General features: G+C 40.7%; 1 protein-coding gene across 8 annotated transcripts in view; it reads right to left on the reverse strand.

Annotated features, from left to right (window-relative positions):
* ELMO1 (engulfment and cell motility 1) overlaps nt 1-27,374 on the reverse strand; it is a 521,109-nt gene that overhangs the window by 244,350 nt on the left and 249,385 nt on the right. For all 8 annotated transcript variants that reach the window (XM_034659738.1, XM_034659793.1, XM_034659646.1 and 5 more), the window contains one exon: nt 25,979-26,083. In XM_034659738.1, coding sequence (XP_034515629.1) covers nt 25,979-26,083 — 105 coding nt within the window. The remainder of the gene's footprint in view (nt 1-25,978; nt 26,084-27,374) is intronic.

Raw genomic sequence — 27,374 nt, forward strand, 5'->3', positions numbered from 1 at the left:
GAGTATTCTTTGGTTCTGGGGTGTAGTGTTCTATATATATCTTTGAAGTCCAACTCGTCGATTATGGCATTCAAAGCTCTTGTTTCTATGTTGGTTTTCTGCTCCGGTGCTCTGTCTATTGCTGATAGTGGAGTGTTGAGGTCCCCTACTATTAATGTATTTTTATCTATATGTCTCTTTATTCTGGTTAAGAGTTGGCTTGTGTATCTTGCTGCTCCCCTGTTGGGGGCATATATATTTATAATTGTCATATCCACTTGTTGGATACATCCTTTAAGAATAATATAGTGCCCTTCTGTGTCTCTAACTATAGTCTTTAGTTTAAAATCCAATCTGTCTGAAATGAGAATTGCTACCCCAGCTTTCTTTTGAGGTCCATTGGCGTAAAAGATGGCATTCCATCCCTTTACTTTCAGTCTGAATGTATCTTTAGGTTCAAAATGAGTCTCTTGTAGACAGCAAATGGATGGGTCATGTCTTTTTATCCAATCTGCAACCCTGTGGCGTTTTATGGGAGAGTTTAAGCCATTTAGATTGATAGAGATTATTGACAGATATGATTTTAATGATGCCATTTCTCTTTAAAGTCTTTGTATCGGTTGTGACTTGCTGCTCTGTATCACTCTTGGGGCCTTTTTACCTTTATAGAGCCCCCCTTAATATCTCCTGTAGGGCTGGTTTCGTGGTTACGAAATTGGTTAATGATTGGCGATTTTGGAACGTCTTTATTTCTCCATCAATTCTGAATGACAGCTTTGCTGGATAAAGGATCCTTGGCTGCATGTTTTTCTCTGAAAGAGCTTTAAAAATGCCCCCCCAAGCCTTTCTCTCATTCCAGGTCTCTGTAGACAGGTCTGACGTAATCCTGATACCTTTGCCTNTCGTAATTCTGATACCTTTGCCTTGGTACGTAAGAAATTTCTTTGCCCTGGCCGCTTTCAATACTGTATCTTTGGATCTAATATTTGCAAATTGCACTATGACGTGACATGCCGTAGGTTTGTCGTGGTTGAGCTTGGGAGGGGTCCTCTCTGCCTCTTGGACGTGAATGTTTGTTTCCCTGGCTAGATTAGGGAAGTTTTCAGCTACAATTTGTTCAAATACCTCTTCTAGACCTCTGTTTTTCTCCACCCCTTCAGGGATGCCGATGATTCTGACATTGGATCGTTTCATAGAGTCAGTAATCTCCCGTAATCTACATTCGTGGGCGTGGATTTTTTTAAGACCAGCTTCTANCCTCTGATATTGGAACGTTTCATTTAGTCAGTAATCTCCCATAACCTACATTCCTGTGTGTGGATTTTTTTGAGTCCAGATTCTATTCTAGCTTTTTCTTCTACTAACCCATCCTCCAATTCACCGATTCGTTCTGCCTCATTCACCCTGGCTGTTAGAGCCTCTAGTTTTGACTGCATTTGGCTCATAGAATTTTTAATTTCTGCCAAATTCGCTCTCATTTCCACCCTTAGAGATTCTATATTCTCATTAACATTTTCATTAATACTTTTTTCAAGTCTGCACATCATCTTGATCATTGTTACTCTGAATTCCATTTCTGATAATTTGGTTATATCCAAATCCATTAGTTCTGTGGCAGAGGCCACAGACTCATTGTCTTTTCTTTGCTGGGGGGTACTTCTCCTTCTCATCATTCTGATGAGGAGAGGTTGCGGGGTTGTCCAGAATCCAATTTATTGACCGGGACCCAGGCCGTGCTCCCTTGTTTTATAGGGATCTTAGGGATGTGGGCTTCTTCTTTTTTCTTTTCTTTTCTTTTTTTTAAGATTTTATTTATTTATGTGACATGGAGACAGCCAGCGAAACAGGGAACACAAGCAGGGGATTGGGAGAGGAAGAAGCATGCTCCCAGCGTAGGAGGCCGATGAGGGACTCGATTCCGGAACGCCGGGATCATGCCCTGAGCCAAAGACAGATGCTTAAGGACTGCGCCACCCAGGCGCCCCGGCATGTGGGCTTCTTGATTTTTCAGCCTGCCTTCTGGGGGAGGGGCCTGCTGCGCTGATACTCAGGCAACCCTGTTTGGGTAGCATCTCCGTGTCCCCTGCGAGGGGGGACGGGGATGGGCATGCTGTGAGCTGGTATTTCCAGGCTTTTGTTCTCTGGCAGCTTTCTCTGGCAGTTTGCTGTGCCTCTTCTGAGAGTCAGAGCAGCAGCGGCTGAATCTCAGCCTCTGTCTCAGAACAGAGGGATTGCGCACCGTTCTCCACTGATGTTCTGGCCACTTTAACTCCGTTACTGTTGGTGCTGCTCAACCCTGCAGCATCCGGAGATGTGCGCCCCACACCTGGTGTCCTAGCCCTCACTTCCAGGGCCGTCGCGTCTCTGTCCTTTGTGTTTCTAACACTGCCAGCCGCTCTGCGTGCTCCCGGAGCTCCCGGTCTCAGTCTGGTTCCAGTGAGCACACCAGAGCTCCGTTTCAGTCTGGTGGCGCGCGTTACCCGGCTCACGGTCTCTGTCTGCTCTCTCGCGGGTGCCGGTCCGTGAGTCCGCCAGCTCCCCCGTGCAGGTGGCTACCAGTTCCCGGTGCCCCAACGCGGCGGCTCCCTCCCCCTTCCATTTATCTTCCGATATCTGTGCGTGGTTTCATGGCTCCCCGCTTCGTACCTCAATACTCAGCGCTGGAGATGTTCATTTGTAGAGATCCAGATGTATCTTCCTGCGTCTCAGGCTGATTCCGTGGAGTTCAGGCTGGTCTGGTACCTATCCAGCTTGACTCAGGGGACCGGCTGAAAAAGTGGTCCCCTACTCCTCCGCCATCTTAACTCCCTCCTCTCCTGAGGCATCTTTTTAACATTCCAGACCAGAGGTGAGCTATGGAATGTAATAAAGATTAATTGCAACTGGGAATTGGATGCTGAATGAAGGCAGAGAAGCCCCTCTGCATGTTGGGCAGTATTAGCAATAAATCACAAGATCACGGGGCAGAATTTTGACTCACTCAACATTACATTACTGAATACAAATGCCTTCCATCTCCTTCAATGGAATGCAAAGACACTGAGATGCTGGCATTGTCTGACAGTCACTGCTGGATGAAAAATTAGGCTTGACATTTCTCAAGCCTGATTTCTTACTGAGAAATTGTCACCACTGCCTTAACAGTTATTGCAGTCTTAAAGCTAAGTTACGCTCCACATATATTGTCTTGAACATATTTGGACATAACTCGCTTTACTAAACAAACACATTCCAGGAGAGCTAGTGATAAAACGAATCCCTGCAAGTCAGATCACACCTCATTTTCTCACTTAGCTCACATATTTATAAATTCACTCTGGTTGGGGAGAATGGACTTGTGGGGATGGAAAGGCGAGGAGAACTCTTCATTTCCTATCACCTTCTTCTGGACAATAATTAGCCTTTTCTGTTCGAAAATGCTGATTTTCCGGTTACACACATATTAAATTAGCTACAATGAGAAAATTCTTTTTTGAAACCCAATTCAGAAATTAGGCTATATGTTGTTTTACTTGAAGTAATGTGAAAAGGAAATCTTTCTTCTATTAAATCTAGCTTTTTAAATGGAATTCATCTCATTCCAGCTCATTCTATATAAGCATCCCAAATCTTGGCTACATCTATGCAAGGAGAGATCCCTTCTTTGGGGTAGTCATCCTACAGGGGTGGGACCCCCTGTGGTTTCCCATCTATGAAGATTGCTTCCCCTGATATCTTTCCGTCTTTTCCCTCCAGCATTTGTCTAAATTTCCCTTCTCCTTTGGACCCAACTCAATGTCACTTTCTTCATAAAATCTTATGCAATTTCTTCCTCTAAAACCCAACAGCCCTTTAGCTTTCTCTTTCTTACAGCAATTCTCACTTTCTGCCCCGAATTGTGGCAAAGTGTATGTGTCTCATTTTCGCTAGTGGGTAGAACCAAATCTCAATCACCGGTGAATCCCTCACGGTGTAGCCAAGTTACACATACGCTAGGCACATATTAATGAGACAGTAACTAAACAAGTGAACAGACACCATAAGATACAGCTCTGGCCTCTAAGTGGGCTGGCAGTGACCACCAAGGGTCCAGTGGACATCTATCTCTGTCCTTTATGGCAAGCATCAAGGTTGCCTGGTTTTAACATGAGAATTTTCCTGTACATTCTCACACATCTTCACAGAGTAATAATCACCTTCTTATCCCTGCCATCCATATTCCCCATTCTATTTCCCCGTGGACTTCATCAGCAGCAATGACTTCATGATGCTCCCAGCAACCTCCAACCTCACCCTTTCCTTCCTCATGGGGGTGCTCAGGACCCAGAAGCTTCTCTACAGCTGCAGAACTTAGCCACACAAGGAATCCAAACCATGGAGGAAAACTCCTCTTGAAACTGAGTCTTCTGCAAGTGCCCGATGTACGCCCAGGGAGATGTGACCACCATGAGGAACCAACTCGGATGCAAATTCTCACTGGGCCAAAGCCCACATTTCAAAGGCCTGTTTAGAGAAACTACACTCACCTTCTTTGTACATTGTGAAAACAAACATTTACAGAGCTGCTGGAATGTGTGAAAAATGTCCTTATTTGTGTTTATGGAAAACACTTGGCAAGTATTTGCTATAAATGCTTCCTGTAAATACTGTGAGTGAGAACCAGCAGGAAGAAATGTATTATGAGATGACAGGGAGCCAGCTTCCATCGCGAAAGACATCTCTTTGCACATACCCTGCATGGGTGTGCTGGCTCCACTCCTTACCCTCCTATTATAAGGGAATCCTGCATGGGTGGTCAATGGCAGAGGAAGGACAACCTGCAGAGGGAGCTTCAGGGTTGGCATCCCATGTTGAAGTACTGAAAGAGAAACCTACTCATGTTTCCTAGGTGATAATGCCCCCGGTAGGCCTGCCTTCTCCTTTGCGCAATCTGGGGACCAGTTCTCATTCCAAGTCCGCTGTTCCAGCTGGAAACAGGCCCTCAGTATGAGCCCCATTTTCCTTGCCTGATGATTGGCCTCTCTGTTAATTCTGTTTCCAGGTAGATCATGAGAAATGGAAAACAAGACATTCAAAAGTATTCCTTTATAGCAAGATTAATGAGATTTCTCTTAATTACTTTGTAATTGACATAGATCTCAGAAGATATGGATAGAGAGGGAAAGAGAGTAAGGCAAGCCAAAGCAATGATTGAGGTTTTCCCAGGAAGCAACCTTGACCAACCCAAAACTGCCTTCTGGAATGAACCAAGCCCCTCTTATGCTACATGAGGCACACGCTGGGCATCACAGACAGGCTGGCTATTCTTGTCCCCAAGCAGCCAACATAATAAAGAGTTTAAGTGTTTAAATATCAGAGAGAGCAATTACCTCACAGTTGTTATATCCAAAAAAGAATTTATTCGTTCCTTCATTTTAGAATATTTTCTTAAAAAAAAAAAAGACACACATCCTAAAGTACATAAGGCTGTCAAGGCGAAGAGGCATGGTGGTTTTGCATTTGCAGGGGGGCCAGGCTCCGCCCCCTCACATTCTTGTGTCCAGACCCCTTCCTTTACCCCAAAGTGCTCTCCTCTGCACATTACCCAAGCCTAATGATCAACATCTTTATGGAGCACTTTTTATGTTTATTTACAAATTATTTCCCTTCAATACATATCTAGCAATGGAAGTGTTCTATCAAACGATCTCAATATTTTTGCCACTGAAAATATATTGACAAATCATCATTCAAGAAGGCTGGGTCATTTCACACTCCATTTAAATGGGAGAGAGTTCCCTTAAAATCATATCACCACCCAAATCTGCAACTGACAACAGCAAAAGCTGGTAAGGATGTGGAGCAACAGGAACTCTCATTCTTTGCTGATGGGAATGCAAAATGGTATGGTCACTTTAGAAGACTGTTAGGTGGTTTCTTACAAAACTAACATACTCTTAGCATACTAATCCCGTCATACTTCTTAGTATTTACCCGAAGGAGTGGAGAACTTATGTGCACACATAAACCTGCACATAGATGTTTACTGCAGCTTTATTCATGATTGTCAAAACTTGGAAACAACTGAGATGTCCTTCAGTAGGTGAATGGATAAATAAACTGGTACAATCCAGAATATTATTCAGCACTAAAAAGAAATGAGCTATCAAGCTATGAAAAGATATGGAAGAAACTTAAATGCATATCACTAAGTGAAAGAAGCCAATCTAAAAAGGCTACATTCTATAAGATTCCAATCACATGACTTTCTAGAAAAGGAAAACTTTGGAGACAGTAAAAAAGATCTATGGCTGCCATGGGTTAGGCATGGTGATGAGGGATGAACAGGCAGAACACAGGGAATTTTCAGGGCAGTGAAAATACTCTATCGAATACCATAATGATAAATGCAGGTCACTATACATTACCCAAACCCATAGAATGTACCACAGCAAGAGTGAACTGTAATGCAACCTATGGACTTTGAGTGATTATGATCTGTCACTGTGATGGGTGATGCTCAGTGGAAGACGTCGTGCATGTGGAGAGGCAGGAGTGTCAGTAAGAGAGAGTGCCCCTCATTCAACTCCATCATTTGCTGGCAATGGGAACTGGACATGCCATCCACCCACTGAAAAGATCAGGACACTGAGGTTAATCCCTCTTATTCCACATGGTTCATCATATTGTGAGAAAATGGGATAATGGATGTGAAGGCGAAAGCTCCAGAGGGGCTGCATGCTTGGTGTGCTAAAACAAGCCAACCAGCAATTGTTTAACTTAAAAAAATTGCAAGCCATAAACCATTGGTATGTTGAAATCAGCCACAGTGGGAGTATTTATAACACGGGAATTGACAAATCAGTTTTGTTTTGTTTGAAAACTTACTGACCACCACATCACTGAATAAAATGTAAAGTACTAAAAAGTTACCCCCAGAACTGTCTGGTCCAAATTCCAAGTCTGTGTTTTACTACTTATAACAATGAACAAGTTACTTAACAGCTCTGAACCTCAGTGTCTTCATCTGCAAAATGGGACAATAGTGTCTAACCTACAGAGTCCTAAGAATCAATGAGGTAATATATGTAAAATATTCACAGCAGCCCCTGGTATACATTCATTACTCAATACATTTTACCTTTTATTTGTTCCTAAAATATACGAGCAGAGCCCCAAGCACCAGGCTATCAGCAGAACTGACCCCACTGCCAAAATAATTAACTAAACTTTGGTCTTCTTAGTCATGTTCTCATACAGAACTCATGTCTACTCATGCAGCATACACCTATTCTCATGGCTTTTATAACTGACACTTTATGTGAGACTTAATACCATGTAGCTCATCAGTCCTAAGAAACTATGGCCATTTAGATGATCCCATCAGCTCACTGAAAGGCAGATTTCTTCCAAGTCAGTTTTCAGTTTTGATCCTCTGACACGTATCAGTATGGCCATGAAAGACTTCAGAGGGGAAAAGAAGGAAATAACACTGGTCAGGTAGTCAACATATCAAGTTTTTAAGTATTCATTTAACAAACAATTTAAATGGTCCAGTGCTAGGGAATAAGGACAAAGGACAAAAATGATAACAATCAAACAATAAAACATATGATTATATGCAGCAGCCCCTGGCCGAGAGCTTATGCTAAGGATATAATAGGAAAACATGTTTGTGACCTCGCGGGCATTAGCGTAAACATCAGAGCCCAGCGGCCAGGAACGCCCAGCTCACTCAGGGCAGAACACTGCCCCAACCGAAACTTGATTGCTCTTGACAATAGCCTGCGGGGTCCATAGAAACATGTGTAAGAATAGGCCTCACTTGCTGAACATTACATCATCTAATCCCGTGACCTTCCCCATGATGTACTACTATTCACTAGGATGTAATACGGATCATTCCCTTGATTGTCTTTGATTGTATATTGCCAATAAATACGCGAGGTTGCTGCTGTTCAGGGCAATCGCAGTCTTGGCGGTGGCATGCCTGGCGGTCGTCCCCTGCACCCACGCTCTCTTTCACAAGCTAACCTGTCTGTGCCTCGTCCTTCTCCCGAATCAATGCCGCGGCTCCGCAGGCGGTGTCACGGCAATTATATAATTCCAAATTCAGTAAGTGCTATAAAGGAAATAAGGAAACATAATAAAAAAAAAAAAGGAGGCTTAAGGATGAAGTCTTAAAGAATGAAAACTCAGTTAAGGGGTAGGGGTAGAGAAAAGAGGGGCTGAGTCACCAGGAACAGCAAGTGCAAAGGTCCTGTGGTAAAGGAGCATCACCATTCAAGAACTGAAAAGTTAGCCAAGTTAGCCTCCCTGATCTTGGTAACTATGACTTTGTAGGTAGGTATGAATGACATACACTAGGGTCTTGGATTCCAAAACCCTCCAAGTATAAGGTATAAGGACCCTTATACAAAATAAAATTTAATAAACCAGCCAGTGAGAAGTTAGTCATCAGAGCTATAATATCTGTCACTAATAGTGTTTAAACTGCTTTATAAAATGCAAGAAAAATATTGTCTATTACTTATGATTTTATACTAAATCTTGGAATCTTGGATTTTACCAATGCAGGGGAAAAGTTGATAAAATTAAGGTCAATGTAAAAATAAAATTATCTGACTTGTCAAACACTCCTGGGTGTACCAGGTGTATTGCACAGTTCCTAAGGAAAACGTTATTTTTATCATATACAATGGGACATTTGGGAACATTACCACCTAAATTTTATTGTACTAATACAAAATGCCTTCTGATTTGGTAGGCAGGTTGCTAATACCAGCTGTACTCTGATCACATGAATACAACTTAAAAACAAAGTCAGCAGTGATTCACCCAAGTATAAGCATCAGCATATCTGGGGCAAGGCCATTTTGGGGCATACCAGTAGAGCTGCTAATTTGGCTTCCATTCCAGGATGGACAAAGGACAAAGGCTACAGCAAGGAAGGCTATAGCATGTTCCAGGTGGTAACCTATTTCCGTGGCTTCCTACCTTGGAGTGCCTGGCAATCCCAGCCAGAAGGAAGAATACCAGAACACAACTGAGTTAGGCCCTCATTTAATACATACGTGCCAAGTGCCCTCCATGTGCCTGCCACTGCTCTAGACACTGGGGCATAGCAGAGGCACAACACACAGTGTCTGCCCTCATGGAACTTATATACCAGCACAGGTAAACAGGAAATAAATACAAAAATAAATGTGGAGTATAATAAGCAAGCATTACATTTGGAGAAAAACAAAGGTTGGGGGAGACAGGGAGCAAAAGGATGAAATCATTATTTAATATTTGGTCTTGAGGAAAGGGCACCCTGAGCCTAAAGGAAATGAGGGAGGAAGCGACAGGACTAACCGGGGAGCAGGTTCCCAGGAGAGGAAGCAGCAAGTACAATTCCCAGAGGCTGGAGTACACCTGGTAGGTAGAGGGTCAGCAGGATGCTATGGACCGAACTGTGATGCCCCAAAATTCATTTGTTGAAGGTCTAACCCTCAGCATCTTAGAACATGACTGTACTGTGAGATGAAAGCCTTTAAAGAGGCAACTAAGAAAAAATGAGGCCCTTAAGGAGGGACTCTAATTCAATACAACCGCTTCCCTTGTACGAAGAAGAGACACCAGGGATGTAAGTGCACAGCAGGACAGCATGTGAAGACACAGCAAGGAGGGAGCCATCTGTAAGCGGAGAGAGGTCAAAAAAACAAACCAACTCTGGTGGCATCTTGATCTCACACTTCCAGCTCCAGAACTCCGAGATGATAAATTTCTATTGTTTAAGCCAGTCATTCTGAGGTATTTTGTTATGGCAGCTCTAGGAGACTAATACAAAGGAGGTCCCTGAGGCTGGAGTGAGCAAGGAACAGATAGACACAAAGACAGAGAGTCAGACTATCGGAGAGCCTTAGGGGCCATGGCAATGACTCTGGATTTTACACAGAGTGAGATGGGAACCATTGGAGGATTGTGAGCAGAGAAGTGACATGATGAGAAAAAAGTTTAGAAAGATTGCTCTGGTTTCCTAATTTTCTGACTACTGTGTTGAGAACAGACAAGAAGACGCAAGTAATGAATCATGGAACTTTACATCAAAAACTAGGGATGTACTGTATGGTGACTAACATAATATAAAAAAATTATTATAATAAAAAAAGAAGGGTGGAAGCAGGAAGAACCAATTAAGAGACTACTACAATATTACAAGAGAGATATTTAATGGATTACATTATTTTTTTAAAAGATTTATTTGAGAGAGAGAAAGAGAGAGAGAGCACACACATGGAGTGGGGAGGAGAAAAGGAAGAGGGAGAGAGGGTGGGAGAGAAGCAGACTCTCTGCTGAGCATGGAGCCCAACGTAGGGCTCAACCTCAGCACCCTGAGATCATAACCTAAGCCAAAACCAAGAGTCAGATGCTTAACAGATTGCTTAACCCAGGTGCCCCAATAGATTAGATTATTATAGAGGCAGCAGAGGTGGGAAAAGAGGTGGAATTTTGTGTATATTTTGTAGGTAGAGTCAACAGAATTTGTTGATGGATGTTAATGGCAACTGAGTGTTAATGAAATGAAAGAGTAATCCTCTGAGCCAGGGGTTTTAGAGTTTCTGGAAGGATCTATTGTGGCAACCCACATTCAGTGCCACTAAACATTTAAACACTAATGTTCTAAGTAGGTTTAGCCAAGCTTAACCCCTAAAGAAAGTAGATCCTGGAAGGAAATTTGTAGCAAAAGAACAATTGAGTACAGAAATTTCCAGCAATGGAATAGAATTGCCAGCTATTTTTTAATTCAAATGTTTTGTTTTGTTTTTTTCCTACTAAAAAACCAAGGAGGGGATTTCTGGTTCCCTGTCAGACATGTAAAATGCTTGGAAGTTATCATTCCCACATGCGTAACAAGAAAAAGGCTGAACAAACTGAAAATCAACACCTCTTCTTAGTTCCGTCAGAGAAGTAAGGCCACAGGGCAAACTTTCCTCTTCAAAACTGGAGAAACAGGCAAATACAGAGGATCGCAGCTACTGGGAGCAGAAGCCAATGCTGGACGTGTTGGGAGCACTCAAAGGGTAACTGACATTGCTAGAGACTGGATGTGCCTTAAGATGGAAAAACTGGGGGCCCAGCCTTATGGGGGGTCCCTAAACTTTCATGAGTTATACCTCCAGGAGCACTGCCAGGTTCTCAAGGCGAAGATTAGAGAAAAATCCCCTCTTCAATCGGAGGGAGGGAATAAGCAAGTATTTTGGACTAAGCCCAGAGCATTCCATTCTCTTTAACAGTAGCCTGCCCTTAATGGAAGCTATTTTACCAGAGCTTAAACTACCTAGATTTCACCAGAACCTAACCAATCTGGGGGAGGGGAAATACCAGATTACAGACATGTTTAGCCCTTTTGTTTCATCTGAAAGAGGAGAAGGGAACTGAGAAGGACATGTGAAGGTCACAGCACAAAGGCCCAGGCTCATGGAAAAAAGAAAATGAGATGTAATCACAGGACTATAGGATACTTCCCTTCTTCCTACACTTTACCTTCACATCAACAGGGCTCCTATATAATAACAAGAGATCACAGATAAAAAAAATTACAAGCCTCGGACCCTATTTGTGAAGGAGTCTCTAGGGAAACACAAAGACAACAGGAGAGACAAAAACAAGGATACCAGAGGAAATCTCAGGCTCTGACACCACAGCTACAGCAAACCTTGAACACAGGATAATTCCCAACTAGAGAAATATAAAATCTCACACTAAATGCTTATTTACCTTGGTTCATATTACCCAATACATTATGTCCAGCTTTTAACAAAAAATGACAAGAAACGCTAACAGGCAAGAAACACTATCTGAAGAGACAAAGAAAACAATTCAGTCAGACTCAGATATGGCAGAGATTTGGGGCTTCTCAGATCAGGAATTAAAAATAACTGTGATTAATATGCTAATGGCTCTAACAGAAAAAGTGGACAACAGGCAAGAACAGATGGGCAAGGTAAGCAGAGGTACAGAAACACTAAGAAATAATCAAAAGAAAATGCCAGAAATGAAAAACACTGTAACAGAAATAAGAATTTCTTTGATGGGCTCATTAGTATACTGGTCAAGGATGAGGAAAGAATCCGTGAGTTAAACATAAGGCAATACAAACTTCCCAAGCTGAAAAGAAAAAAGAATTTTGTATCTCAAACCCATTCCTGCTACACTATTCTGCGTCAAACTTCTTCACCTTTCATCTGGACCATGACAATGACCCTGCCTCTAGTTACAGATACCTCCAATTCATTCTCCACAGTACCAGCTTGATCTTCCTTAAAAGCAAATCAGACTACATCACTCTCTAGCTCAAATTTCCTGTCATTGTCATTGTCTATAGCAGTTTTAGAAGTAGACCCTGTATCTAAATGAAATATTAACATAGAAGTGCAACACATAAAGCAGATAAATACAAAAATGCTCTACCAAATTATGTAAACTACTTAGCAAAGCATACAAGGTCTTTCATGATCTGTCCCTGCCCACCTCTCCAGCAACATCTCCTAACTCTACAGAATCAGCATGGTTTGTTGGCTTAAAAAAATTGAAAAAAAAATAGAATATCCAAGAATTGTGGACTATTATAAAAGTTGTAACACACATATGATGAGAATACCAGAAGGAGAAGAAGGAGAGAATGTAGGAGAAGAAGTTTTGATGTAAACATGGCTAAGGGTTTCCCAAAATTAATGAAAGACACCAAAGCACAGATCCAGGAAACCCAGAGAACAACAAGCAGTATAGATACCAAAAAGTCTACACCTAGGCATATCATATTCAAACAGCAGGAAATCAAAAACAAAGAAAACCTTGAAAGAAGACAGAGGTAGAGAGAAGAGGAACAAGAATAAGAGGAACAAGGATAAGAATTACATCAGACTTTTCTTCAGAAATCATACAATCAGGAAAGAGAATAAGTGAAATATTTAAAGTGTTGAATGAAAAAAAAAAAAGCATAGAATTCTGTGCCCAAAAAAATTATCCTTCAAAGATAAAGGAGAAATAAAGACTTTGTCAGACAAAAAGAGAGAGAGAGAGAGAATTTTCACCAATAGACCTGCCTTACAAGAAATATTTTTTAAAAATTTTCAGAGAGAAGGAAAATGATATAGGTCAGAAACACGGATCTTCATAAGGAAAGAAAGGGCGTTAGAGAAGAAATAAATGAAGGCAAAATAAAATATTCTTAAATTTTTAATTGAGCTAACAGGCAACAGTTTGTTCAAAATAATAATACCAATAATAAATTGAGTGATTACAGCTTCCAGATAAGTGAGTTGAATAAGGGGAAGGAGGGAGGATTGGGAATACTCTCTTTAAAGCACCTGTGAAGTGGTATTATATTATTTCCAGGTCAACTTAGATTAGTTGTAAATGTGTACTGCAAACTCTAGGGCAGCAACTAAAAATTGTTAATAGAAGTACAGTTGATATACCAAGGCAAGAGAGAAATGGAATCAGAAAATGCTCAATTAAAACCAGAGAGGGCAGAAATAAGAGTGAAAAACAAAAGAAAAGAAAAGAAACACACACACACACACACAAAGAAAAAGGACAACAAATAGATAACAGAAACAGGGGTGCCTGGGTGGCACAGCGGTTAAGCGTCTGCCTTCGGCTCAGGGCGTGATCCCGGCGTTATGGGATCGAGCCCCACATCAGGCTCCTCTGCTATGAGCCTGCTTCTTCCTCTCCCACTCCCCCTGCTTGTGTTCCTTCTCTCGCTGGCTGTCTCTATCTCTGTCAAATAAATAAATAAAATCTTAAAAAAAAAAAGAAACAAATAAGGTAGATATTAATCCAATTATGTCAACAATTGCTTTAAACATGAATGGTCTAAATATATCAATTAAAAAACACAGACTGTCAGGGTAGATAAAAATTGAGACCCAACTACATGTTCTCCACAAAAAGTCCACACTAAATATAAAGATATGTAGACTACAAAAGTAGAGAGATGAGAAAGATATATCTTGGTGTAGAGGCCAATTTTAGGCAACAAGCTTAGCAATGGAAACCTGAGTAAGGTAAAAGGGCCCACAGCAACCACGGAGCTGAATGCAAAAAGGCAATGCAAACAGGCTTATTAAGTGACCCACCTCAAAATAGTCACAGTCCCCAACTGCCAATTACAACCAGGCACAGTTCCTAAGATTATCAGAAAAGGAAAAATTCCATACTTTCCCATACCTCCTCTGCCCTATTAACTGTGGTCCCTCACTAATACCTTGTAAGGACAGTCTTTGCTTTGCTGTCCCTCCTGCTGCTCCTTTGCAGTGTGTTCAACAAACTTCTCTTGTTCTGCCTTGGGTGAATTCTTTCACCAACTGCACTGCTGGCCCCCACCCAATTGGGACACCCCACATTTGGTGGTCCCTATCTAATTGGAGCACCACACATTTGGTAAAACGAATCAAAAGAAAACAACTAACTATATTAATTTCAGACATTCTGGGCAAATTTCACAGCAAGGAAAATAGTCAGGGAGGAAACAGATACATTACATAATGACAAAGAGGTCAAATGTCTAAGAAGACATAATAATCCTTAAATATATGCACCTAACCACAGGACACTGAATTATGTTGGGCAAAAACTGATGAAACTGTGAGGAAATATAGAAAAATCTGCTATTATGCTTAGAGACTTGAATATCTATATTTTGGTAATTGATAGATCCAGCGGGCAGATAATCTTTAAATATATAGTTGAAATGAACACTACCATTAATCAACTGGATCTAACTGACATGCATAGGATACATCATTCAACAACAGTCAAATATAAATTCTTCTCAGACTCACATGGAACATTTGCGAGATAGACCATAATCCAGGACATAAGACACATCTTAACAGAAAAAGAAAACCAGAAATCACACAAAGTATGTTCTCAGACAACAATGGAATTAAACTAGAAATCAATAATAAAAAAAATAGCTGGGGGGCGCCTGGGTGGCACAGTGGTTAAGCGTCTGCCTTCGGCTCAGGGCGTGATCCCGGCATTATGGGATGAAATCCCAAAATATTTGGAGATTAAACAGCACACATCTAAATTGAAGAAAAAGCCTAAAAACTTTTTGAAAATATTTTAAAAAAAATGAAAATGAAAATACAGCTTTTAGAAATTTGTGGGATGCAGCAAAAGCAATGCTTACAGGGAAAATTATAGCATTTGATGTATATATTTTTGAAGAAAGATGTAAAATCAGTAATCTAAGCTTTCACTTCAGGAAACTAGAAAAGAAAAATTTAATCTAAAGTAAGTGGAAGAAAAGTAGCAATAAGAATTAGAGCAGAAATCGATGAAACTGAAAACTGCAAATCAACAAAGAAAAATCAATGAAGCCAAAAGGCGGTTCTTTGAAAAGATCAATGAAAATTATAAAACTGTAGCCAGGCTAACCACGAAAAAAATGGGGAAAGATCAATAACCAACACTGAAAATGAAAGAGGAGACAATACTATAGACCCAATGATAGTAGAAATAAAGTAATATTATAACGACTCTAACAACTTTACGCCCACAAATTGATAACTTAGATGAAAGAGCCCAATTCCTCAAAAGACAGGAGACAAAGATAATCTGAACAAGCCCATATCAATTAAAGGAACTGAATCAATAATTAGTAGCCCATTTTAAAAAAGAAAGCACCACACCCAGATGGTTTTATTAGTGAATTCCACCAAACATTTAAGGAAGAAATGATGTCAATTCTCTGCCATCTGTTCCAGAAAATAGAGGCAGAGGAACACTTCCTAATCTGTTCTATGAGGGCAGCATTACTCTAAACCAAAGTCAAAGACATCACAAGAAAGGAAAACTACATCCAAAAAGCTCTCATGAACACAGATGCAAAATGCTCAACAACATATTACCAAATAGAACTCAAGAATTATACACTATAATCAAATGGGATTTATTTTAGATATGCAGGGTTGGTTCAACATTCAAATATCAGTCAATGTAATTCATCACAGCAAAGGAAGAAAAATCATACAATAATATTTATGAACGTAGAAAAAGCATTTAACAAAATCCAACATCCATTCATGATAAAAACTCTCAGCAAATTAGGAATAGAGGGTGTTATTGGCTGAATTGTGCTAATAAATTGGGCTAAATTCATTTATTGAAGTCTTAACTTCCAGTGCCTCAGAATGTGACTGTATTTGGAGGCAGGTTATTTAAAGAAGTAATTAAGTCAAAATGAGGTCATTCCAGTGGGTCCTAATCCAATATGACTGGTGTCCTTACATAGGGCACAGACACAGACAGATGGAAGATCATGTGAAGACAGGGAGAAGACAAACATCTACAAACCAAGGAGAGAGATCTTAGAAGAAACCAATCCTGCTGACACCTTGATCTCAGGCTTCTGCCCTCCAGAAATGTGAAAGAATATATTTCTGTTGTTTTAGTCACCCAGTCCATGGTCCTTTGTTACAGCAGTCCTAACAAACTAATACTGATAGGGAACTTCATCAACTTCTGGAATTTCTGCACTGTAAAAAATACGGTGCATCAATGAGAGCATAAAGGGGAGAAACCACAGCAAATTCCCAGCACTTTAGCTACTGAGCTCTGTACCGTGAAGGTAAAAAATGTATAATCAAAGATGGAAGCTTGATCAATGACAGCAGAAAGAAGGCAGCTGGTCACAGAGCAGGTACTCAAAAGTATTTATTTGTTTAGCATAGTGAGACATAAAAATGGACAATACGGACTGAGGGAGGCCCAGTTTGAAGAAAGAATGGCAAGGTATCACTGAGTCTAAGAGACCTCAGGGCAGTCAGTGACTGTCGGCTCAGGGCTTCACTGGTCCTCTAGCGAGGGTGTTTGTACTTTCTAACTTTGTAATTCACACTGGGCTTAGGTTTACGGTGTGTCAACTACATAGAGTTCATCATGTGGCTTGGTTTCATTTTTTTTCTCAAGCGATCTATCACTGTGTTTTAAAGTCCTACTGCATTTTAAAATAAAAAAATAATAGGAAAACCACCAAATATAGCTAAATAAAGAATTCTGAACCTAATACCCAGCTTCAGCTGGTAGCAAAGGAGAATGAAACAGATAGTTATCATGTTTTATCCCTGCTTCAGATACTGAATCCAGTACCAAAAGAGCTCAGGTGGGGTGAACATAGAGCGTGTACACTGTTATACCCAGCAAGTAATGTATGTAGAACCTGTCTGCCTTCCCTCAGATGATGCATCTTCGGAGACAAAACCGAGCCCATACTGAACAATGATCTCATCCGGAGGCCTGAAGCATCCCATTCAAATCATTGACTTCGGAAGTCAGAAATTCTGCCTTCCAGTGCAATTAGTAAATCTAATCACATGTATTCACACTCTCAAGGGGTCCTGACTGGCAGTAACAGCTTGGTTATTCACAATCAATGAAATTAATGCCGCTATTTTTATAACACGAGAAAGCTACATGAAAGTAAGCCTCCGGGCTGTGGACCTTGGTCAAAGAAAGAATAAAAATAAAAGCAAAGAATAAAGTATGTAAATGAATTATTAGACAAAGAGTCATTTTAAAGTCCCAGCAAGGCTATGCCTTGGGGTCCTTGTTATTCCAAATTGATTCTGTGCTACAGATCACCTAGAAGGAAAACGTCATTCAAATAAAAAGGTTCCCTTACATGAAACTGTGTGTTTAACTGGCAACATATAATTTCATTTAAAAAAAATTAGGAGCAATTGCTGCTAAAGCCATTTCAGGGACAAGGGGAGGGGAGGATCTGTCAGCACTGTGGGAACAAAAAATGATGTGCCACCAAGCTTTATTCCAATCATTTGCTTCGTAGTTAAGTTTAATTACACATTACAAACTGTCCTGTAATTATGCTGCTTGGGAAACTGCCAATTTCCCCCTTGAAATGTTAAAAGTTCCTTAATTTATTTTAAAGACCCAGCATTGCCTCCATCAGCACCCTGCCCTGGTACATGTAGGATCCTTGGTTCCTGTTCCCTTAAATGCCAGCTAGTGGGCAGCAAGGGACCCATTTCATGGTCTGACATACAGTGTGGAGGGCTGACCATGCTTCAAGCCCCAAGAACACTGGTCCAGTGTATTTATAATAAGATCTCATGATTTTTTTCCCTTAAAATGTACAACTGGAGAATTTGAAAAGCATGCCTATTCCTTTTGCCTGCCCTTGGGAGGTTGAAATTTAAGTCCTTTATTCTTAGCAAGAGAGAGATGAGACATTAATCTAGCTAGCACAGCTTCATGGACTGGGAAAGGGAAAAGGCCAATAAAATGGTTTGAGCACCTACTGTGTGCTGATACCATATCCAGAACTTCACAAAGTTCACTGCAGCCCACCAGTATCAGTGATGGCTAACTCAAGTCCCTCAGATACAAGGCAGATAAGAAGAATGCATGAAGCAGCCAGACAGAATATAATGGAGAATTCTGGGGCTCATTGAAGAGGGAAGCATGCCCTGCCTACAGGCAATTCAAATTCTCTTCCCCTTAAAAATACTGTGCCACTTGAGCAAACACAACCACAGACTTATTTGAACCACAGCTGCGACGCCCATATGAATCTACAAATCCCTAAAAGCCACTGGAAGCAGACTACTTGGCTTTAAATTCAGCTCTGGCACTTCCTCAGCTGTGTGACCTTGGGTAAGCCACCTAACTTCTCTGTGTGACAGTTTCCTCATCCGTAAAACAGAAATAACAACAGTGCTGACCTCATAGGGGTGTTGTGAAAGATTAATAAATGTGCTTAGCATAGTTGTTATCTCATGGCAGGCTCTGTGTTTGTGATCACAAGTATGTTTATGCCCTCTGGTGCAGGAGAGAGAAATAAAAAAAGTTTCTCCAAAACGGCTTTTAACTTGAGGTGGGCCTCAGCAAACAGAGAGATCTGTGTACTGGAAGAAGAGAGTACAAGGGTCACCTTATCTTCCCATCTCTGGGAGCGTTGCATGGAAGATTACAAATAATTATGTTAACTACTCAAAACAGGCAAAGGCTTAAAAGATGGCAGCTTTTCTCATCCTAGGTCATCTTGGAGCATTTTCTTTTCAGTTTGCCTCCAGACTTAAGTCTCCACATCTCAGTGGTGAGTTAGGGTCTAAACCAATATTTCTCCCAACTATTTTTTAAAAGTATTGTTTACTACGTATGCATCATGAAGAAGAAGAATCCATTTAAAGGTTCTGAAATAGTGTAAACACACTTCAAATTTTTGATCTATTAAAAAAATGACTATAGTAAAAGAAGCTTGAGAAAACAATTCTTAGGTACAAATACCCACCTTTTCCCATAATCGAATTTACTTGACATATTATAAATATTTCTGTTCTGACTTGGTATAACATTAGAAACATATATGTGCCCTGGCTCGCAACTGCATGAAACCATTATAATTAATCTTATTTTTAAAGGGACTTCTATTTTTTCCCCACTCGGGAAATCCATTATCGTCTAGCATAGTCACCCAGGATGCCAAGGTATTCCAATTAGATGAAATGTTCATCATAAATTAGGAGGCAAGAATTGCAGGGTGCATGAGAAACACGTAGTTTCCAGTGTTTACTGTTAAATTTTGTTACTAGAAGCCTCTATATTTCATAAATTCTGTGTTAGTTGTGTAACAGCTTCATTAAGAAAACATTTTATGACAAATATCACACCAAAGAAAACATATAAGGGGGTCAAGGTTTGTTCTAGTCCCCACTGACCCAACACCAGAATATTTCTTTAAGAAGTGGTGCTTTTGCTTAAAATTAGGTCACTGGTTAAGGAAGCAAGTCCTAAGTGACTTGGATAGAGTTAAACATCATAATTTATAAAATGGTGAAATGTTTACCTGCTCAATATATTGTAGGAAATGGCAAAGAACTATCTAGTAAAGGTTTTGTGACTTGGTAGATGTGCCCAGGATAGGTCACATCTAAAAATCCAGAAGGAAAGAAGAAAACCCCAAGGCAGAGAAAAACAAGAAGAAGAAAACACAATAAAACAAACAAGCCCTACTCTCTTCTGCCTGCTGTTCTAATTTCCGATATTTAAGAACTAGACCCTGTCTTTCTTGTTGACCACTACATCCACTGTGCATGGCACCAGCCTGGCAGATGGCAGGTGTTTGATAATACTTCCTGAATGAGTCAGTGAATGAATAAATGTGAATGTTAAAAGGAATTTCTCTTTAGTTAGATGCTTTTTAGCATCTAAGAAGATGGTCTGTTTTCCTTTTCTGTGTGAATTTTTTTCCTCTGAAAAAGATGTAAGCAATAACAGAAATATCTCATTTGCATGCATTTGGCTTTTATTGTTGCACATTTAAATAGCTTATCTGATGTCTTTAGGGCCTGGGATTAATGCACAGCACGCTTCTGTCTGGCTGCAATGCCAAGAGGGAGACAGATGACTGACAATAGGTTCTGAAGCTCCCCTGATCTTCTAAATGTCACTTCTCATGTCACTAGTCTGAAACTTACAACCACATCAGAAATCTGGAAAGCTCTGTAGTGATACCTTTGCCAGGCTCATTTATTCCTTTAAATAACATCATTCGAGTCTCAATCACATATTCAGTAATATGGTAACATATAGGAAAAAGACAGCCTTGGTTTTCAAAGGATTCACAATTTAATAAAGACAATGTGATGTTGTATACAAAGTCTGTAGTTAAATGGAAAGAGAAGGAACCACCTCTCTTAGTTTTAGGAATGACTTCCTGATTACAGTAGATTTAGGAAGACTATAAGTAAATACCAACACTTCCTTGATGGCATTATCAACTCTCTTATTTCTTCTGATCATGTGTCTTGGACTCTGTCCTCTTTTCCTCCATTTCAAGAACAGTACTGCTGTGTCCACCACACTCCAAGCCCAGAGACAGGAAGCTGGAGACTGGAAGGAGCCTGAGATTTGAAGGCCAAAGACCTAAGTGCAAGTTCCACTCGTCTATTGACTATTTGACCTAGTAGAACTCTCTGCAATTCTCCAGATCCCAGTTTTTAAGCCTACAAAATGCTGATGACAATGCTTCTCTCAGAGGATTTTCTTCAAGACTGAGCTAATCTATGGAACATGTGTTATATGCTACCCAACCCTCTAGGTACATATTTTCCTGGATCAAACAGCGGATGACAAATGGGACCATGAAGATTGAACTGCATCCTGAAACCACTCTTTTAGTTAGTCCAAAGTATTTTGTATAGCTGTATACTTAAGTATAGGTGTAGCATGTCTTAAGTATTTTTTACGATCCTACTTCTTTCTCAGACCTGGCCACTGTGTGTTTTGGAGCCCAGAGATTTCCTCATCATTACTTCCTGCTTTGTGGCTCAATCCTGACTACCACAATAGCCAACATGAGTCTCTTATGAAATGTAAAACCAAGTCATTTTGGGTTTTTCAGCAGCTCCCAATGAATAATTAAATACAACAAGAATACATGTTATTAGTCCAAAGGTTTTATTTCCAGTGGAGTCACTAATCTTCTTTCTTCCAAGGTATTGAGAATTGCCACTCCACGGAGGAGAAAAAAAAGCAAAACAAAAAAAGCAAACAAAAACAAAACATGCAACACACTTAGCTCTGTACTATTATCCTGTCTGTGAAATAATGACAGCAGGATCATGGGAGCGAGCCAAGTGCCACCCCCCACCTCTCACAGAGAGAGCTTTGGTGGAGAGAGCTGGGGAGGGAAGCATCTTCAGAAAAACTGAAAGCAATTATGCCCAGAGTAAATAAGACCCAGAAGTCTGAAATCATGCTATGCCTCCAGATTTTACTCCTGGCATAGTGGGATGCTCAGATTTGCAATTCTTCCTCGTGTTCTAGGCCTGTCCAAGTGTGGGGTAATTCAATTACATCCAGTGCTTTTATTACTACACAGTTACAGAGTACATTTAAATAACACACAAGAAACCAGGCTGCTGGTCAATAAACTCATGTTGCAAAAAATATACTTTATGTAGTTGTTAAAAGGAATGAAACCAATGATTCTCAGATGATAAGAATGAATTAATCCTTGGCAAGAGGCCATTTAAATAAAAACTAAAGAAAGTCTCTAATCAATTAACAAGAAATTATTAAAATCTACGATGTTGCCAGGTACCACAAGAGGGACTCTTGTGGGCCAGGGGTAGTTCCCAAAGTGTTCTAAACTCTGTTTAGAAAGATCGTCTTAGAAGCTGGCATGGAAGGTGGGCATGAAGATACCAGACTTCAGTAGCAAGGCCATTAAGATAATACAGCAACAATCTAGATGAACAGATTAAAGGTAATGATCAAGTTTAAGGATGCAGAATTTACAGAATGTGGCATCTACCTGGGTTCAAGCTCTGATGCCCACATCTCACTGCCTACTAGACACATCCACTGGACAGATGTCCCACATGCATATAAGGGTGTGGATGTCTCCAAATTACCAGCCCCTCACAGACCCACGCTGTCTCATTAATGACACTACCACCCTTCCATTCACTCAAGCCAGTATCTCCCTCTTCCTCAGAGAGAGAGCCCAGTTATTTCAGTTCCAAGATAATTCACTCAAACTGCATCTCCTCAGTGCCCCTGCCACTACCTTAGTTCAGTTTCTCCTTAAGTTCCCCAATTTTATTTTTGCCTCTAGTCTTGATTTTTCACATTTGTTTTCTGGCAGGAAAGTGATTTTTCTAAAATTAACGCACTTCATCTTTACATAAAACACTTCAGAAATTCTTCAATGCCTTGAGGTTAAAGTCCAAACAAACACCATCATAGGGCCTCCAGGGTCCCTAATGAACCAGCCCACATCTGCCTCAAGCCGAGATCATATTTAGCACTCCCCATTTTAGCAATATGATACTATTTTTAGTTCCCTAAAAAAGGCACACTTCTTTACACATTTGTTTGCATGTCTCCCTCCACCTGCATTCCTCTCCCATGCCCCCCTCCTTTCACCTGATTATCTAGCATTATCCAATAGGTCTTAGTGTAGATGTTACTTCCTCCAGGAAACTTTCCAGACCTGACTCCCACATGTGTGTTGGTGACTCTCCTGTGTGTCCCCAGTATCCTCCCTGCCCCACCACTACCCAATCAAAATACATTCCAAGTGGCTCGGAACGTGCCGGGTATTTACCTCTTCACCCCCTCCTTTCCATCTCTAACAGTAAACTCCTCAATGACAGGACTCATGAGTGACTTTTTCCTTGGGGAATCCCTATCACCTAGCTCCCCACTGGGCATTTGATAGTTACTCAGTAAACATGTGCAGCCTGAGTCACTGAGAAGAAAAAAGGTCTACAGTTGAGTCCTTGGGACAGTGGGCATTAGATGGACGGGCAGAGGGAGAGAAACCCACCGGAGAGACTAAGAGAAATGGACAAGAGAACCAAGACAGATAGGACTGGCTTCAGGCAAAAAGAAAAAAATGGTCAATGGCCAACAGTGTCCACTGTCAATGGAAAGGCAGATGAAATGAAGGTAGAGGGGTGTGGGGGGGGCTGTTCTCATTTGGTAGGAGAACAATTCGGAAAAATACAAATACATGGTGTTAAAGGGAACAGGATAGCTGGAGGGGGGTGTCAGGCGAAGAGGAAATATGTGTGTGTGCCTGTGCACAGGTGTGTATGTGTGTATTAAAATTCCTTTTAAAGACCTCAACTGTAATTGTGACTGGCAAAGTGAAGGGTGAGGCCATATTCAGGCACAGAATAAGAGTTTATCAAATGAAAGATATAAATAATAAGTGAATAACTGCATTCAGACAGGAGATTTACCTGGTCAAAAACAAAGCAAATTTCATGAAAATATAAACTTATTTTTAAAAAGACCCATTTTTATGTTTCAAAAGAGACCACTCAGCTCATAGATCAAAATTTAATAAGCTGTCTAGGTTGACGGTTTTCACCGCCTGTACCACTATTCCACTTACTGAGATAACTGTTTCCAGAGTTACCCCAAAACTTCCTTGCAGAAAACCTCAGACATTATATGTGATCCCCTAACTCCAATTGTTCATGGAAACAGCTTTGGCTTTCCATCCAGGAGTTAACGCCCCGAAGTCAGATGGGACACAGAAAACATCAGGAAAGTGACGCTTTTGAGAAAGTAACAGACAGCTCAGTTAAAGATGTAGAGATATAAATATGATCACATAAAGACACTGTCTAATCAGTAAAGAAAGGAGCATGTGAAAAAAATAATAATTAAAAAAAGGGCAGGTGGACAAAAAGGGCCACATTTTTCTTCACAAAGAGGTTTTTTTTTCTTTCAAGTTCCAATCAGATATAAAGTTCTTTCAGGTGGCCATCTATTGATTTTACTTATAACAGTTTAGAGAATGCATTGAGGAAAATGGGCTCCAAACGTTAAATTATTTTTCATGAGGCATATGCTTCTTATGCAATGAACAATACATCCAGCATCAATAGGCTCTAATTTTAGAAACTTTCATCCACAAAGATTAATCAGTTAATGGTAAATTCAATTTCTATTTGGCTTCTTATTTTCACACTCGACCCTCCAAGGCTATACTATATGGTCTCAAAAATTTAATTTACTTACGGTGAGAACAGATTATACTCTTAGAAAAAAAATCTGTGCAATAAATATACACATATATAAGCCCAATTAAACTTTCATGAAAAAATAATTTTCTTATGAAAGACTGCATTTCTGACCAAGCACCTGATCCAGACCATTCACAGGAATGCATAAAATCCTTTACATAATCAAATTACAAATAATATTTCAGTATAAATCAAAGCTTGTCAAACCGCATATAGAGAAAAACACATAAAGTTAAAATATCGTGCCGACAGGGAACTCAGAAATCTGGCATGATTTTTTTCAAGGGGACCGCTACTGGGCAGAGCAATCTTTCACTAAGCAATCTTTCACTACGTATCCCATGAATTACAGGCTTTGGCCAGCAGTACCCCACTGGCAAGGCAATGACGAAATCTACCCACACGTTTCTAAATGCCCCCTGGGGGAGTACTGCTCCCTTGTTTGGAGAAGAAACTTCAGCCTTGACAAAAAGAATTGCGCACATTTACATCACTAGACCACGACGGTGCCAGGTCTTGAACCCCAGTGTCCAGGAAGCCAGTGCCGCCACGAGGGATCCAATAGACAATGTCAGAACAATAAACTCATCTTCTAGTTTGAGTCTTACTCTTACTGCATTAGGCAATTCATTCATCAAGTATTTTCTAAACTGAGATCTAGTCATCATTTTAACCACTCGCCAATTCCCTTGCCCATTTATTCATATCCTCCTCCAATTCAATCTCGGATGATATACCTCAATCCCACTGAATCTGGGCCCCTCTCCCTGAGGACAGGGAAGAGGAGTCAGCACAAATCTAGGGCCTCCAGTGGGGCAGCCCTAGGTCACCGTCCCTAGGCTCCTGCTGGTTCACACTTGTTCCTTCCCAAACCTGCGCGGCCCACTCAGCACACCACTCGGCCAACTTCAACTTCCCGTTTCCTTCTGTCCCGCCCACAACAGAGTCTCTCTCTCGGTTGTGGGAGTTTCACTAGTTTGCTATGAAATATGAGAGAAGGCATTTCTCTTCCCTCCCCATCACTCCCATTCTTCTCTTTCTTTTTGTTTATCTTACTGTGCCTCCTGCATTGGACTGAACAGAAGCAGAACAGAGAGAATCCTCGGTCTCTTTTCCAACAAGTGGAATAAGGCTCAGGGGTCTCTCCCCTAAAGTTGGGATTGTGCAGGTTTGGGGTAGATAGTTCATCTCTCTTCCTTGCTATTTAAGAGTTTTTGTCATAATCCATTATTGAACTATATACAAGACATTTTCCTGTATCTACTTTTTTTTTTAATGTCATCATGTGAGAAAATTTAAGTTAAAAATCTTGATTTCAAGTGTTCTTATTGATTGCATTTAATTTTAGTATTTATTTTACTGAATGGGGAAAGCCAAAACTCTGGAGCCACTCGTCTAAAGGTAATCCCTCCATATCTATGAGTCAGAAATTCAAATTCAGTAGGAAACCTACACCAGCTGAAAGACTTCATGCTTACCCGGATGTAGGCATCCTGGTGGTGCTTGGCGAAGTACAGCATATTATCCAGGGCTAACATCCCGGGAGGCGTCTGAGTGAAGTCCATGGCAGGGTTGACATGATTCTGTGATTAAAACAAAATGTTTGGTTGGGTTAATTCTTTCTCCAGCTCCAAATAATCAAGGAGAATGACATTTTCTATCTTCATGTGAATCTCCTGTGGTGGCAGTGGGAGCTCCCTTCTACAGGTGCACTTTCCCATCCGGGGTTAGGAAACTCACTGAAGAGTGAAATATAAGATTATTCTTAGACACAGGACTATGTGGGGAAAAGAAAATAATGTAAAAACTGCATTTCTGAGGGCTGTGCTGTTGTGGAACCAACAGCGTTTGGGGAGAAAGACCCGGGATGAGGCCACATCTCTGGCATTCACCCTTCTGCACCTTAACTTCCTCATCCTCATGCGTCAGGGCTAAGTACGGCCACACCTGCCCATGGACTTTGTGACCTGTCCAGGCTTACACCATCTGAAGGCCTCTGAGTACAGACACTTGATAAAATTCAGGTCCCAACATCAGCCTGCTGTCGGGCAGCGTTCTGGTTTTGTGGTCACTACACACAGTGCCAAGAGCCACAGAGACAGAATAATAGTTACAAATATGCCCAGCAAATTCTCCATATGCTCATGATCACTCAGTAAACACCACAAGACTGCTGCTCAGAGCAGCAAGCCACTCTCCACCATGAATCGGTAAAAATGATCACCAAGATCTATCCTGAAAATTCAGATCCAAATGGTCAATGATTTAAGGAAAGTCATTTTTTTTTTTTTTGGTGTTCAAGAGATGAAAAAGAAATGTTAAAGAGATAATAAAGAATACCGCTTTTACCTCATAACCCAGGTAATTTGTATGTAACTACATTATTTTTGTTTTGTTCCTGAATATTTCCTAATAAACAGCTTGAATCTCTGACTTGCCAGGGAAATTTTGGTTCACTGCAATTTTTTCTAATTCAAGTACAGGAAGGCCTTCTTGCTCACTTGTTCAAGGTTCCAACAACCGACACTTTTCTACATTATTGAAGAGTACATTTAAACTGTCTTTTCCATTCTGATTTGAAAAAAATATATGAGCTAATAAAGGGCATCTAAAATTATAGGACAGTGATGCTGCCTACTGGCCCATTTCGAGAGCATCTCTATCCATATCTCTATAGCAAATTAGGTCAGTGCAGTTACTTCAATATTTTATTTAAGCATTTTACTCTAATGAAAGATGTTGGAAAGATTTGGGGTGCCTAGATGGCTCAGTTAAGCATCTGCCTTTGGCTTGGGTCATGATCTTGGGGTCCTGGGATTGAGCCCCACATTGGGCTCCCTACTCAGCAGAGAGCCTGCTTCTCCCTCTCCCTCT

This window comes from Ailuropoda melanoleuca, chromosome 1 (genome assembly GCF_002007445.2).
Source record: "Ailuropoda melanoleuca isolate Jingjing chromosome 1, ASM200744v2, whole genome shotgun sequence".
Taxonomy (NCBI): domain Eukaryota; kingdom Metazoa; phylum Chordata; class Mammalia; order Carnivora; family Ursidae; genus Ailuropoda; species Ailuropoda melanoleuca.